At 38.8% G+C, this 16,576-nt stretch overlaps 1 protein-coding gene across 1 annotated transcript in view; it reads right to left on the bottom strand.

Annotated features, from left to right (window-relative positions):
• Positions 1-69: 69 nt before the first annotated feature.
• The window catches only part of LOC306824106 (RNA-binding motif, single-stranded-interacting protein 3-like), a 120,487-nt gene continuing 103,980 nt past the window's right edge, over positions 70-16,576 (bottom strand). Inside the window, exons 9-14 of the mRNA XM_079344087.1 lie at positions 14,298-14,394; positions 12,079-12,129; positions 4,912-5,028; positions 4,556-4,642; positions 3,856-3,980; positions 70-2,679 (exon numbers count right to left, since the gene is read on the bottom strand). Coding sequence (XP_079200213.1) covers positions 2,676-2,679; positions 3,856-3,980; positions 4,556-4,642; positions 4,912-5,028; positions 12,079-12,129; positions 14,298-14,394 — 481 coding nt within the window. The 3' untranslated portion in view covers positions 70-2,675. The remainder of the gene's footprint in view (positions 2,680-3,855; positions 3,981-4,555; positions 4,643-4,911; positions 5,029-12,078; positions 12,130-14,297; positions 14,395-16,576) is intronic.

Raw genomic sequence — 16,576 nt, 5'->3', positions numbered from 1 at the left:
CCTCCCATTTTCTGTACTTCAGTGTCCTCTGCTGGAACTGCTCTGTACTTGCAGAATACAACACATGAGTAATGTAACATTTTTTATTTAAAGGTTTATCTAAAAAGAAACTAAAAGAAAAAAAAGACATTTGAAACTACAGCAATATCCACTGGTTCTACAGACACTCTCAGAATCACAATTTGAAAGACATGGGTGACGTGACCAAGCAAATAAAAAAATAGCATCATCAAAGTTATTTCTGTCGCATCTTCTTTTACACACCTGTACAAAAAGATCTCATAAATATTACTTTTGTTGTCGCCATCTTTACTTTCTCTCTTCTCTCAATAATTTATTTCCCATAGAGGTTTGTTTCTGGTTGATTTTGGTTGAACCGTGTTCTTACCATCCATTTGTCAGTTCCTCCTTCTCCATTAGCTTCCTTTTATTAGTGGTCAGGCAGGTGGGGCTTTTGCGTTGTCTCCTCCAGAGCCAGTTTCAGACAGTTTAAATCACAAGAGTTTTTCATATGATTTTTCTTTTGGTCTCAAATGCAGATGAAATTTCTCATTCAAGGTTTAATCCTAATATGTATCCTAGAGTGTAAAGAGTGCTCCCGCATTTGCTTGTTTTAGGTCGGCCACAAGAAGAAATACTTCTTTTTCCTTCACATGAAAAGAGAAAAACTTTACTACCTGTGATGCTTCATATGCCTTGAAATTATGGATAACAATTTACCTTGGCTCTAAATGGTCAATTACTGTCATTATGGAGAATTACCTTTTCCACACCCACCCAACCTAAGACAACCGAAATCCACAATAATCAAAAGTACTTAGCAGCTCAAACATCATCATTAATTCTCAAATAAAGCAACACAAAATAAAAAGAAAATATCTCTCCTTGTCCATTAACAATACAACAAAGCTGAAGTCTGAAACTTGATACACACAAATGCAATTTTCTTGCCCTGCTTTCATTTTCAATGTATTGTGTTTGGCAAGACTACAAGATGAAACTGTTTGCCGCATGAACTGAGAATATGTACTTCAAAACAATCAAATGTAGAGCATTTGGCTAGCTGTCACGATGATGTACAGTTCTCTGTGTCTGCATTTAGGATTTGTGAATTGTCATTGTAGCACAAAGAGGAGTTTGTTTTGGCTGGACAAAGTATGCAACATATGACACCTCTTATAATCCAATTGAAGCCTAAATAAAAACATACCAGATCATCTCCATCTTCACTTTCTCCATTCCACAGGACGTCGGTTCTCTCCTAAGATGTTATTGCCCATGATAAATCATCACCACGTTTGATCATGAGACAAACACGTCTCAGTGTGCATTCTTGTGGTTGAGGAAGTTGTGTTTGAGATCCATGGATACAATCGTCTCATACACAAAACAGTGTGATTAGCAAGAACAATCTCGGAATCAGGTGAAAAAACATGAAAGAAAAAGCAACATACAGTCAGGAAGAGCTCTTCACTACCTAGTTTCTTCATCTTTGGTATAAAATATGCCCCCTGTAGGCTGCTTTTGTTCAACAGTTAAGAAAGACTCAAGAAACTGTCAACAGTTTGACTAAAACTATTGCTTTTGCACATTTAAAAATCCTAGCATTTTTTTCCTGCTTTTTGTCAAAGTCAGACTTGTTCCCTTTTTTCTATTCTTTTTGTTTCTTTTTTTGCAGTGAGACAAGCAAAGCAGGCAAAACGAAACCCTTTAAAAGGTCAAAAGACTGACATTGAAAACATACTGGGAAAAAAGCTTTAAAGAGTAGATATGCGATGGAAAAACAGAAAGTTTATCTGATGTTTAAACTTAGTTGATTTTTTTAAGGAAGCAGTGGATTGACCCTTCTCACCAGTCGCATTAAGGAAGTTTTTTTTTCTGACCATCTAACATTAGCTTCACCGCACCACATAATGTAAAATCATCACAACTACAACCTTTTTTTTTCTAATCCTGTACAGATAGCTTTGTAGATATTCTCTCTGAGAGAGATTCCTGGAAATCTCTCCAGGACACCTCTCAAATCATTCAATCACTGAGTCTTTTTTTCTTCTTTTTTTTTTTGATTCAGCACTCTGGAAACTTTTTGTTTCCAGAGATTGAAAAAAATTAAGGCAATAAAGATTTAAGAAAACACATTGATATTCTAAAAAACTACTCAAATAATAAAAAGAATGAAAATAATGTAGCTTAATATCAAAGGAAGACAATCTGTTTTTTTTCTTAGCCTTTGTTTCCTTTTTTTTTTTTTTTAAATAAAAAAAAGTCTGAAAATCTACCTGCACATTCATGTTATTTTTTTCTGTACAGTTTGTTGGTTGAGTTCAGATTCAGTCTATATCCTCGATTCTTCCTTTGGAGGCAAGTCCAGTCTCACAATGAAAAACTCAAAGTTGTAGACTGTGTTTGATTTCATCGTCTTTTAGTCCAGAAAACCACCATTTCTTTTTTTTTTCCCCCGTCTTTTTCCTGCCTCAATCAGGTAAGAAAGATAACCGTTTTTGTATTTCTTCATTTTGTCATGGATTTGGTGCCCGTGCACAGAGTTCTCCCCTCAGTGTTCCCGTGTCACCTCTGTTTTTTTGTGTGTCCCTGTTTCATCTTGATTCTCTGTGTCTTAAGCGTCTCGGTGCAGTCCTTCTGAAGGCAATGCAGCATGATTCCTTCCAATGTCGTTATCTAGAGGAGACAGACAGACAAGTGAGTGAAAAAGCAGACGGTGGACAATATCACCACTTCAAAGGCTGGAACTATTTTCTTTGTCCAGCTTTAAAGGAAACAGCAGGTTAGAAGGCAGAGAAACAAGGTGGATAAATACCTGGAGAAAGAAAAAAACATTCAGAGAGAGGGTTGTGCAAGCAAACATCAACATGATTCTGTGAATAAAAACAAAGAAAATGGTGTGCATTTGTCTGTACGACTGATACACACTTCAACCTTATGTAGCCTCTCTGATAGTCTCATTTATTTTGAGAGCTCACCAAAAAACCTTTCTGATACACCGACATAAAATGAATGCTGTTCCCGAGATAACACTGAACACTGACACTGACCTCTATGCTTAAAGGTTTCACAGTTATTATTTGGGGTTTATTTATTCTGACATTTGGATCCCCATTAGCTACTATACCAAAGAAGAAACCGCTCTTGCTGGGGTCCACTCACATCCAAACAAGCAATCAAAAGCCACACAAATGACATTATTGTAAGACCAAGGCAAGATGGACAGTAATATAAATAATGAATAAAAACAACAGCAATAATAACATCACATAAACAGGCAAAGTATAAATCAAGAAGACCGAGATGATCATGTAGAAATGTAATGTGAGTTCTGTGCACCAGTCCATTCCTCAGCTTTATAAAGACACTGCTATATAGGTAATGTGTTTTAGTAGACTCTCTACAGGGACGTTAAAAAAGGAGGCAAGAGATAAGACTTTAGGAGTCAGAAGTATCTTTTTGCAGTTCGAGTCATATCATCATATCCCTTTTCAACGGGCTTGGGCTGTGGGCAAGGAATAAAACCCCAGAATCCATTGGTCAGCATATCATCGAGTTTTTATTCCTCCCTAATTGACATCTATGATTAAGTGCAGATAATATGTAGATGTCATCTCTCCTTTCATCCTCTTTCACAATTCTTATGTCTCGAGCTGTTGGACGGACAGGAAATGAAACTGTAAAAAATGAACTGCAGGTGGAAAAAAGTCTTGGGTGATCAGGGTATTAGGTGTACTGTAGTTAAGCAATAAATGAATCAGAATCTCGCATTATCATTGTTCTTTCTTTTTACATAACACTAACACAACTACTAACTTAAAACTTCTTTAACAGAGACATACATTTACTCACTTAGACTGCTGGTAGGAGTAGGCTGTGGCATGTTCTCCTGTATTCTCCACTGATAAAGGCTGCTGCCCACTGACGTCCTGCGAGGAGGGGGCGGCTGTCTGGGGAGATGCATCAGTCACTACGCCCTGACCCCAAAACACAGTCACCGAAACAAGTCAGAAATGTAAAATAATAATGTTGTCAATACTGTATCCATTTAAATGATAGAAACATGATGTTATCTCAATCAATCTTTCTCTTTCTGTCGCTCCCTTTATCCCCTTTCAACCCTTACACAGTCACGGGAGATGGCCGTTTAACATGAATCTGCTCCAGTTTTCTGCCTGTTAAAAGGAAGTGTTTCCTTGCCACTGAAACATTGCTGAACTTTTCTTCATGTTGGTTCTTTGTCAGTAATACAACACACCTTCTCTCTTTGTATAGTATCTTGATGCCTTACCTGTTAAGACTTCGTTAAATCAATGACAATGTCTTATCCCAAATTACAGTACATTGTGTTACAGTACACTCAAACTGAGATTTCACTGAACTGGCATGACAAATATAAACCACTGCTTTAAGATTATGTGCAAGATTACGTGCACTATAGAGTGTTTAATTCTCACCAGTCTAAGCTGATGAGCTTTGTCAAGCACTATAGGGTGCTGTTTAAAGAGCGTAACCAGGCTTAAGTCAATAAACAACCTCTATTTGTCCTTACCTCCACTGTGATAGCCGAGGCAGGCACTGCAGTGTACTGGGGGATGTAGGTTCCTTGCATAGACGCAGCAGCTGCAGCAGGCATGTACTGCAGAGAGAGGGAGGGGGTAAGGACAGTGGTATAGGTACAAATAATATGTCCTCTTCGATAATCCAAGATAAAATTATGTTTGTATCACGTAATTATTTTTGCTGATTTGGCCAAAGTGTCAAAAGCTGTGGTTTCTGTGGTGAGATTGTCTTAATAACAGCTTGAAATTCTGCTGATTATTTACATAAATTGTACTATAACCGGAATAAATAAAACAAACTTTTAAATGCGGAGCTACTTCGGAGGAGTTAAACGTGGAGACTTACAGTGCCTGTTGTGCCCAGAGACAGGTGGTTCATCTGCTGTGCGAGAGGAGCCATAACACTGGACGGGTGAAGAGACAAACTGGGCTCTATGGCTGCGGTCGGGGTGATCACAGCACCCTGAGAGAGGGAATTAAAAAACATGACAGACTTTGATATAGACCCTAGCTGTAAAAGGTGAACAACCTCTTGTTTCTAGTCATTAACCATTATCTGACAGTCAGGAGTAAAGGGTGAACAAATGGAGAGACCTAATGAGGTACAGTAGCAGTTGTGAAATGCAGACTTCTGGTGGGAAACTTTAAATCAACCGCAAACCCACATATATGAGCTTGAGGTACAATTAGCTTTCGCATCAGCGCTCCTTTCAACACCAAACAATTTGCTCCCAAAATCAACTAAAACTTGAATTAAAAGGCCTATAACACCATTAGAAAGATTGCATTGTTTGTAGCCTGATAGGAATAGATGAGATGCTGCCCATCAGGACACAGTGTGCATTATAAAACATTCAGCTACACTAACTCCTACTATTGCTCATTTAGTAAATCTTTCTGTTGGACATAGCCTCTTTTGTAACGATTGGAAACATGCAATTGGGACTCCCATTTTCAAATCTGGGGGCCGTCATGAAGTCAGTAATTATAGAACCGTAAGCATACTGCCAGTTATCTCCTGTGAGTTGTGTGGTAGCTTTAAAGCTAATAAAAAAAAACAAACACCTAACAATCTCTCAAGAATGCACTCACTCATTTTGATAGTCATTTACTCTTTCTTATTTTTCTTTAATCTCCTCATAGGACTGACCACGTGTGTGTGTGTTTGTGTGCGTGTGTCTGCAATGGACATTTTTATATATTGTGATTTCTTTATTTAATGTTGCAGGCTTTTTTGAAAGACTTAATGGTTACAATCATATCATATGACTTTCAGCAAGAAATTATGAATTGATTCTATGTGTTTATGGCAGGGATGTAGGGATGTTTTTACTACTCAAGGAATAGGATACAATTAAAGAGACCTTTTTGAAAACATGCAGCGAGCAGAAATACAGTTTAAGAAGACTTCCAAACAAGCTAAGTCTGATGCTAGTATAGTTTGACTTTGTACACAACAATGGAGCCAGTCTGCAAGTTGTCAAGCAGGCCCGACAGAACACACCTCTAAATGGAGCAGAAAGGCTTTTACTGCAAATCTGTTCAGTGTGAGGGGCTTTGATGCCTGCTAACACCTCGATGCACTGAGCTCTACTTTCCCAATACAGCAGCTGCTACAGACTCAACAGCTCTGTTTAGATTTAATAGGAGACTCCTTACACTGTGCTCAGATGCTTGGCAACACCCCTGCAGAGGTAAACATTGTGCATCCAGGATAGCTGTTTAACTACACTTCCCATGAGTGCAGACAGACAGCATGCATCAGTGGAAATGTGTCAGTAGCACTTCAAAACACAGTCAGCACTTCCAAAGCTGCACACAAGAACAGTTGAGACAAGTTACGAAGGTGTTGAATTGAGGTACTTCAGACTATATTGAAACTGTAGAAACGTTATAGAGATACTCACAACAATACAATGATGCAGTAGTGAACACACTCGCACACACAGTTAAGAAAGTTATACTGTAGGTGTATGAAGTTTCCTCTCGAAGGAATTTACAGTCAGTCAAAGTTTTAGATCTTCATGTGAAGATTCTTACAGCTTCAAGCTTCACAGTGAGGCACACACACCTACTTAGAAACAAACACTTGTCAGATCTGTTAACAGTCTTGATCATGCTTCCTCCTGATCGCGGTCTTCATAAATAAAGCTGTTTGAACACACCCGCATGGTCATCAGTAATGCGCTATCAAACACTATCGTCAGGCTCACAAGTAAATGGCTGCCACTTTCTCTCTTTTGCACAGACACACACACACACACACGCACACACACGTACGCTCACACTACAACAAATTGTATGTAAACGTACCAGCATCCATACACAGATGCATGAACAGACCCCCAAACCAGCACCAGCAGTCTTTGGCTCCAGCAGGTAGATTTACAGCCAGAATCTAGCTAATACCACAGCTTTCCATCCATCTTTATAATACAATCTGTGGTTTCATGATTTCTCATCCTCCCTCGCTCTTTCTCTCACTTCTTCCAACTTCGCAGCAGGCTTCCACACAGACATAAAGCTGCACAAAGCAAAGCAAAAAAAACCACAAAAAAAAACCAGATGATGACTAATTGTCTGCTTTATAGCTGCATAAGTGGTAAACCTGCTGTATAAGCTACATGTAGTGTATGTCTGGCTACATTCAGAGACCTCACATTAGCAGGGGAGTGTGTAACTGTTGGTAGAGTTACTGTATTTGTAGGCTATCGATTTTTCCTGTATCAGTCTTTTTTTTCCTGGGGTAAGCAACAAATGAGTGCGCAAGACAGACAATAATCTTCTCCCTGAGGACATGAGAGAGAAAAATACAGGATGTGCTCTTAACTTTGAACCTGTTCCTTCTCTCACTCATTTGCTCACTCCCATTCTCTCCTCCTCCTCCTCTTCTTTGCTGTCATTTTTCCTGCCGAGAAGTGAAGCTGTGTAGCCTGAAGCTGTAGGCGGGCATGTCCGCATTAAATGTACATTATTAGTGAAAATAACAGGTTTGCATTTCGAAAACATGTTGGTGGAGCTGGTTAGACAGGAGCTCTTTCTATGTACGTATATACTCATGTTGCAAAAAGTAAATTCTTCTCTCTCAAGTTGTGAGCCTGGGACAGCAGAAATTTGAAAAATTCCCATAATGCAACTACACCCTCATTGTTTTTGGCAAGATTTCACAAGACCACATCGAACAAAAAGACAGGGATCACTGGGTTGTAAATTTCTAAACATGCACCCTCACACATGCTAGAGTTCAGCATACTTTAAATTGCGTTGTGCAACATTTAAAGGCTGGAATATGTGCTGATTTGTGTTTTCCTGTTTACATTCTTCACCCCATTTGTATTCTCAGATTAGTGTAGCATGGCAATTTAACTCAGAAAGATCTAAAATCCCAATTCTTTGGATGTCTCATTACATGCCTTCCTTGATAAGCCTCCTTCCTTGTCTCTCATGCTATGCCTGGTTAGGGTAATGCATTCATTTCCTGTAGGGGGGATTTGTGAGTAATTATGCACAAAGACATCCTCTCACTAATTAGGATGTAAAGACAGGGAGTTCAAGTAATCTGGGCATTGCACTAAGAGTAGGAAAGACAGTCCTTAAGGCACTCTGATGTGTGTATAGGTGCGCCTGGTGTGCGTGCGTGTGAGTGAGTGAGTGTGTGAGAACTCATTTGAGAGTGCATACCCTGTTTTAAGTGCATCTGTGTTTACCTTCTTTACTCCAGCATGATTAAAGACAGCACTTAGCTGTTCTATCAGTTCTTCTTTTAAGCTTTATATTTAGATTATTAACTTCGGTACAAGAAGCATGCATCTCTAGCTATGTGCACAGTTAGAAAAAGCCAGATATAAAGTGCCCAATTTTGCCGCCAGATGAGTGCAAAAATCTCTACTGCTGCGATGGACTGTTGCCTGAGAGGCATGGTTGTTGTTTAGGTGCACCCACCTAAATGTGTCAACAAGCGCACACCATTAATCAAAGATACCACTCTTTAACTATGCTGCCACTGCTACCATAGGAACAGAATTTAGTCTCTGCTTCTGTCTCTCTCTCAGTCTCCCTTATGCAGCTTTAATTTGCCAAGCTCTTCTATATCCAGGAAATACAATGACTAGCTTTCGCCTTTGTTGTCTAACAGGGATTTTGAATATGCAGTGACAAGTCTGGGGAAAAGGCGCGCACAGCCCAGACATGCTTTTTCAGCCGTTGTTTTCTTTCCTTTGTTCACGATTTATTCTTTGTAATCCCGTCTTTCCTCTCCTTTCCCTGAGCCTGCCTCTTTCCACTGTCCTCGCTCTGTCAAATACACACAGTTTACTACTTATTTATTTTTTTCCTCTCTCTCCAGTGCTCTCCTCTATCCCCCTCTTTTTTCTCCCCAGTCTTAGGAAGTCATATCAAGCAGCCTGCCAGATAATTAGATGGGACATTTGTTTGAAAACACATTTACAGAGGGATATTATCCACTCTCACAGGCATAATTTTAATCAGACATGACAACAGGATGTTTTTTAGGAGTTGGCAGATAGACACAAAGAGGAAAAGGGAAAGGAAGAAAAAGAGAGATAATTTGGAGGCAATAGAATTTGGAGCTTGTTAAACAATTCTGTTGAGGCACTATTTTGCTGGAATCCCTCAGTGTATGGCTGATACAACAAATCTGTGTCACCGTTATCTTTCACTCTCCTATCGCTGACAATTTCATAGAGCATAGCTGATTTTTGTGTGTGTAAACTAGTGTGCATATGATAGCAAGAAACCAACTCATTAAGTATTGCTGTAAGAAAAAATATAGATGATAAAATGTGACTTGTGTATCTTTGTATGACAAGCCAACTTTATTTCCCAGAAGATATCTACAAGGTGAAAGCCTCATTCACTGTACATTTTTGCTCCTCTTATAACAATAAGATCCAGAGGATTTTACATCATTATTGGATGTCAGAGCTGCCCAAATAATGTAGAGAATCTGATCACAATCATCCTCATTGGCTATGAAACTGTTCTTACAGTTGGCTCTCTCTAAGACTGATTAAAAACCCCAATCCCCCCCCCCCCCCCCCCCCCCTTTGTTTTAACTGTTATTCATTTATCTCTCCATCATGTTCAGCACTATTCTCAGGAGTATGAGTTTAATTAAAACCCATCATTATAAAACATAAAATACATATTTTACAGTTCAGTTAAACAGTTGCTTAAAAAAAAACACTTATTCAAACTGTACATGAGTAAAATCAGCGTGACTGTCAACTATTGAAGAAAAATACTTACTGTAAAAGGTGATTTAGTGTATTTTCATCGGAAGCACTCTCAAGGTTATTTTACTGTCTGAACCTGAATCTATTCTGTGGATACATTCATCTTACATTGACTCTGAGGCACTGAGGTAAAGAACTATGAGTAAACTGCTGAGATTTTACCCTGCCTGAAAGTCAGTGAACTGGACATGGACTAAAATCTGTTAATAAGTGATACATTTAATTGAGCTTATACAGTGCTTTTATAGTCTTTTATGACTACTTAGTGCATGTTTACACTGCAGATCACACTTACACATTTAAACATTAATAGGCTGCTATGTAAAGGAGCCATCAGCATTAGGTAATCACATTTATACGCAGCCGACGAAGCAGCGGGAGCAATTTAGGTGTGGCCGACTCTAACACTGAGCCACAGCCATTAAGGGGGGTTGGAATCCCATTGAGTGTGTGTGTGAGGAGAGGAAAGTAAAAATCTTGTCAGAGGCTCTCCAGTCATGTTTAAAATGTACAGAATGGCTTTGAATGAATCTTCTGTGGGGATTCTGTTATCCTGACTAAACTAACTAGTCAACTTGTCCAAATAATAAATGCTGAGTCCCAAAAGCACTTAAATCAGTTATCAATAAAAAAAGAAAAGGACCATTTTACTCTGCCGACCCCCTGGAGATAAAAGGTGTCTCTCGAGAAGTTAGGGAAGGCAAAACTGAAGTATAGCAATATAATTGAAAATCAGGTTAGTGGTGACAACCTCAGAGCAGCCTGGTGAGGAATAAAATCCTGGCATCAATTAATCAGTCCACCTGTGAGACTAAGCCTCTCATCTGTGTAGATGGTGTAACTGTTTTATTCCTTCAGCTGTCAGGCTGTTTTTAATGCTGAACGGCTGTAACTGATTTATGGTCTATTCCTGTACACTTAGGCAGGATTTATCAATGTATTAATCTATTAATTGTATTGTTTTTCTTTAATGGTTTTTGGACCTGGCTTTTCATTTGAGGACCTGCTATTGTAACTGGTACGAACGTGTTCTTGTCTGAATACTGCTGTGACTGTGTTTGTTTCCTTCACATTTTCCTTGATTTCTTTTAATAAGCCTTGGTGGACTGTGAAACTGAAATGCCCCTCTGAGAGCTATAAAGTCGTCTGAATCTGAAGAACATGTGGAGGAAGGGCTAGAAATGTAATGCTATTTGTTTGTGTGTTGTTGCTTCATGTCAGACAGGCAGGGTGTCAGCTGAGGCTTTACATTGAGTGCAGGGTGAATCCTGTGGAGGCTCACAGCTGAACCTCCTATGCCTATAGCTGTATACAGTCTCTGACTTAAAGCAAAGTTAAGCTTTATATTTGTTTGTGTCAGGGGGTATATGAGATAAAAGTATCTTCAGGATCGACGTAGAGTGTTATTGACAGCACACCTATACACACAGTTGAAAAGCTTAGTATATGCAACTATATGTTTGCCTATGTTATGAAATAGTTGGTATGAGAATGTGTGTTTGTTGAGGCTACGATTTTTTGTACTTCAGTAGTTTCGTACAAGGTTACTGATTGTGAATATATTTATCTCGTTTTTTTAGGTGTTGCATACCTTACCTTACAAATAATCATCGGTACCTACTGTATACTTATTTATTTCTCTTAACACTACCCTTGAACCTGCAGTTTAATTTTAGACCAGAAGGGGGAAACCTTTTATTGCAGATCTTAAACTCAGCTTTTCTGAGATCTTCAGTCAGCTTCGACAATTCAGCAGGCTTGAATTTACAAACAAGGCTCAAGCATTTCCTTCTAGCTTTGACACTGGTCACTTGCAGTTTGATGAAAACTAAGATACTACTTTGTATATCTTGAAATATTGCAATTTATCATTAATTTGCTTCTTAATTTTTTATCAAAATATGGCTTAAAATGAAAACAAAAAACAAACAAACAAAAAAAAGTATATAATACGGGTAAAATAAATAGCATTAAAGAGCAAACACATTTTAGTTTCTGTCTATGGATGCCTGTTGCAAACAATTTCAAACACATTGGCAAGTGTTATCAGGCTTTTCCAATGAGAACAACAGTGATGTATCTTAATTTTTTTTGTTTTGAGGGATAAAAAGCACACGTGAAAGAATTACAGAAACATGCTAACACAAAGAGATTGAATGTAGGGTAACAAGAAGGCAGTGAAAAGTGTCATACATTGGTGAAAACAGGGAACGATAACTTCAGAAAAAGACAAAGGAGATGCTGCTTGAAAAACTTACTGTAGGTTGCATAACATACTGTTGATGTGGCATCCAAGATGTACTCTGGACCTATGTGAGAGGAGAGAAGATGAAGAAGAGACCATCAAGGAAAGGTGGAGGTGACAAAGATACAATCAGGCATGATGAAGAAACAGAAAAAAGAAACAATGATGGGAAATAGGAAGAATGGAAGGAGGAGAAAATAAGTAATTTAAAGAGGAGGGGATGGGCATGAGTAGGTGCATGCAGAGAGGAGGTCAGGGAGAGATGAGAGGAAAGGGAAGATCAAAAAGTAGATTGTTACAAGTGGATAAAGAATTGAGGGAGAGGGAACATAAAGAAGGACAATTGGAAGACAGAATGACAGGAAGGGAGAGAAAATGAGAAAACCAGAGAGAAAATTAATCATTAGCTCGAGTCTTTACAAGCCAATTTCGGAGCTTTGGCCCCTGCGGCAGTGTGTCTTAAAGAATATTACTGCAGTAACAAAGGGTCCACTATACAGTATGTTATGTTGTAATTATAAGAGGATATGAAGACCACAGAGAGCAATACAGTCTAATAATTACTGCTTCACAGAGGAGGTTTCATCATCAAAGCTGGTCTTGGCCACAAATCAACACTTTCATCTCCTTCTGCTACCCACTGCCCAAGCGAACATGAGGAGGAACAAGTCCCTGAAGACCCTTTTGTCACATGTATGCACTGATTTTATATGCATATGTTCCATCACCTGTGTACGTCTATAGGGAGCTGTTCAAGGTGGGTTAATTTACCTTAAAAAGGCAGCATGCGTTTGTGCCCGAGTGTGTGAATCTGCTCTGTTAAAGGTGTGTCTTTGCATTAATATGTCTCATTTGCAGCTGCGCTACAGAGAGCCGGGGGAGGGGGATGGGACTCCCTGTTTGTTTGACAAAAATGAGGATCAAGTAGTGAGTCAGTCTCTTAAAGAAGTACAGCTTCTTCATCAACCAGCTTTGACATGAATTAGAACTGTTTGTGTGTGAGAGAGACAGAAAGGATATAGCACACAGGAACAGAGAGTGGGAGACAAAAGGAGGATTTGTGCCTGAGAATGAAAGATCGATGGGAGGAGTGCTGCAATATAAGCCTGTGTTTTATCATAGCTAGACTAAGACGTGTCTTTAATGGAGAGAGATGATAACTCAATTTCTGTCGTTAAAGGCTTTCCTTAAAAAAGATAAGCTCTACTCTATAAGACTACACACAGAAAAAAAACAGCAACAATGTGCTCAACTTTGTCATATTTATTTCAAAAGCTCTAGCCCTAATCCATTTGTGAACTTCCCTAAAGATGAGGCATCTGTTATTTCATATTCTTCTTCCTGGCAGCAAATACCATGAAAAGACCAAAACCAACAATGTGTTAATCGGCCTCTCAACACTTTCTGACTTCGCCTGTGTGTTACACTGAAAGCCCTCATTTGTTCAAACTGAAGACCGAAATCTTTATAAACAGATCACAAATGTGTACTTTTATATTCTAAGTGGCTGAGTAATTTTCTCAAACAGCTGGGGACTTTAATGTCTAGCAAATGTCAAGGAAATATTGTTTTTATTGAGGACTACTTTCAGCAGTGGATTATCATACATTGTTCCAGTAGTCCTTTAAAACACAAGGATGATGCGTGTGCGGGATTGACTTTAAATGAAATATGTTCATGGCAGAAATAAAAAAAAATGTCAACAACTTGTCTCATTTATCCGCATTTTTACAACAATGGGAATTTTTTAATTTAACAGGTAATCTGCATCAAAGACAATATTTTGCAGCTAGTAAACTAAAGCTCCGTGCGGGAATATTTTGACCATTTATTAACTTGGCTCGAGATGCTATTGCTATCAGGTTGCATTAGATGCTCGTGGGATGCTATATTGGAGCTGTGTCTGCCTTTGAAAGTAATTTTCTTTCTTTGCAAGATCTCTTGGCCAAGAAAACCAGACAGCTAACAAAGTAGAATTTCAGTTTCAAGCTCGAACTTTCTTTGCAGAATTGGCTTGGATATCACAAAGTGTAAAAACACTTTTCAAAGAACCTTACATGTGTAAAGAAAGAAACAGCAAAGAATACTTCATTTAAGGTATTTACTTAGATCCTATTACAGACAGACACTTTCCAAATAGGTTGTTCAAAATGTCCTTTAAACCTTTGTAGGCCGTCAAGGCTGTGTCAATGCTAAGACAATGCTAAAAAATATAAAATAGAGTCCACCCACCTGATACGTGGAGACAGGAGAGGCAGCGATGAAGGGTGTGATTGACGTCTGTGCGATCATCCGATTGGTGGAGATGCTGTATGGTGAAGAGTAGAACCTAAGACAGCAAACAGGAAGAGGTTTCATTTGAAATCATATACATCACGAAGCTTTTAAGTTGTGTAAAACTCAACCAAAAGCATGTTAAAGTGATTTAGCTAACAATTTGTTGCCACATGCAAAGGTGAAAATGAGCCTTTTGTTCTTCTACGTTTCCAACCACCCAGTGCACATCAAGACAAGGCTAACAAAATGGATCAGACACCATCAAGGCTGTCATGGAAACAATAAATATTGCATCTCCACTCAGCACCACACCATCAAATGCGTCTCTAAATAAGACCTGACACTGCACCGGAGTGCACATCATGTTACAAAGCAGTCGGCTCCACCACTGTGCATAATAATGAATTATCACCTGAATGTGTGAGTGGGTGAAATGTTTCAGTATTACCCTTCATGTTCCCACCTACGTATATATCACCTTGTAGAGAAACCTGCATCTGTAACATCTGCATTATATTCTGTTTACTTTCCCTATACCTCTCTCTCTTCTTTTTCTTTTTTTCACACCCTGAACTCTGCAAAGGTGGAATGCTTTGGCTCACAGTGCTTTATTTATCATTGTGTACCTAGAGAGGACATGTTTCATCCGCCAGGCCGTGTTGCACTGCTTGATCGATCCCAAAGTGTCTGTTGACTGAATAATGGAGGGAGGGAGGGGAGAACGAGGCAGAGACAGAGAGAAGACCTCCCCGTCCAATATTTAACACAGCCACCACTGTATGAAATGCTAAGAGACTTCATTGGGAGAGTAAGTATCTGAAGCCTGTTGATTTATAAGTTATAAACAGTGAACTACTATTAAAACACTGCTCATGTTGCTGATGCATATGAAGACTGTTTGAATGTGGGAAATCAAATCATGACTGACATCTCCTTAGTTTTGCAGACAATACTGTTGCATGTGATGATCAGTCTAATGCTTTGTTTCACGGTCAGTGAAAAGGAGTAGTTTTGAACTCAGCTGTGAGTTACAAAGCTTCAAATATTGCTGAACTGCTGCAATCGCGGCCTTGTAAAGTCAGTTGGTTTCTAACTACATGGGGTAAGGTCGAGACTCTAGAGCCTGATTGTGGGTCACACAGTTTTTCACTCTTTACTTGGTGTGTTGGAGTCTATGTATAGTGGAACATAGAGAACAAAGGTACAAGGTTTACCCTCTATCCTCAAACATGGTCAACTTTCTCACACACTAATAAAGAAATCCCGTGAATTATTAGAATACATATCCTCTTGTTAGGTAGAGCTGTGGTTCATCTGAAGGTTGATTGTGTGCTCTGTCTTGGACTTTGTCATATATTAAAGGCTCATATTACTGACATTTTCTCTGAACTTCTTGAGGGTTCAAACGTACGTAAAATCTATGTGCAATGTGTCTCTATAAAAGCTCACGTGAGGAGTTTTTACTGGGTTTGAAACAGACAAAAGATAACTCAAATCTTGAAAACCCATCGGCTGTCATTTGATCACGATTTTTTCACTCTTTGAGTGATATCCAACTTTTGGTGGTTTGAGTGTAGCCTGCGGTTAGCTATGAATAACCTAAAGCAACATATATATTTTCTTTGCATTTCTACTGATTACTAGAAATGGTGATATATGAAGTGAGAATGGAATTGGAGTTTAGAGTCTATAAAGCAGATTGTAAACTCCACTTGCACAAATATCAGTTCATAGAGATTTATATGAGCTATGTGTCGTCAGATTACCACAGAGGCAGATCTCCTTCTGCCCCTCATGCCCTTCACATGGACTGTTGAAACATCAGATGATACTACTTCAAGAAAAACGGAAATCAAAATACATCCACCCCTAATAATCGTGTCATTTACAGGATCTATTGATTGAGATTAGCTGTATACAGATGCCTCTATATGTCTACAAAGTCAACCATTAGCAACAACATTGATTAAAGATTGATTAAAGAGAAAGATTAGAAAGATAGAGAGTGAAGGTTTGAATAAGAACTGGAACAACTCAAAGTGGTGATCAGAGACAAAAAGAAAAAAACTCTTATCCTGATTATGCAGCAGTGTGGATCCATCTTTTTGACTGACAATTAATGTATGACTTGTATTAGAGAAACTGTATTACTATCACTGATGAATACAAATGAGCGAGCGCAGCCGTGTTATTCGATATGGTTCTCTGATTGTGTTTATCGTATTTTTCATTAG

Source organism: Symphodus melops (assembly GCF_947650265.1).
Source record: "Symphodus melops genome assembly, chromosome: 5".
Classification (NCBI taxonomy): Eukaryota; Metazoa; Chordata; class Actinopteri; order Labriformes; family Labridae; genus Symphodus; species Symphodus melops.
Note: the sequence above shows the minus strand (reverse complement) of the source record. Positions and strands in the feature narration are given on the sequence as shown.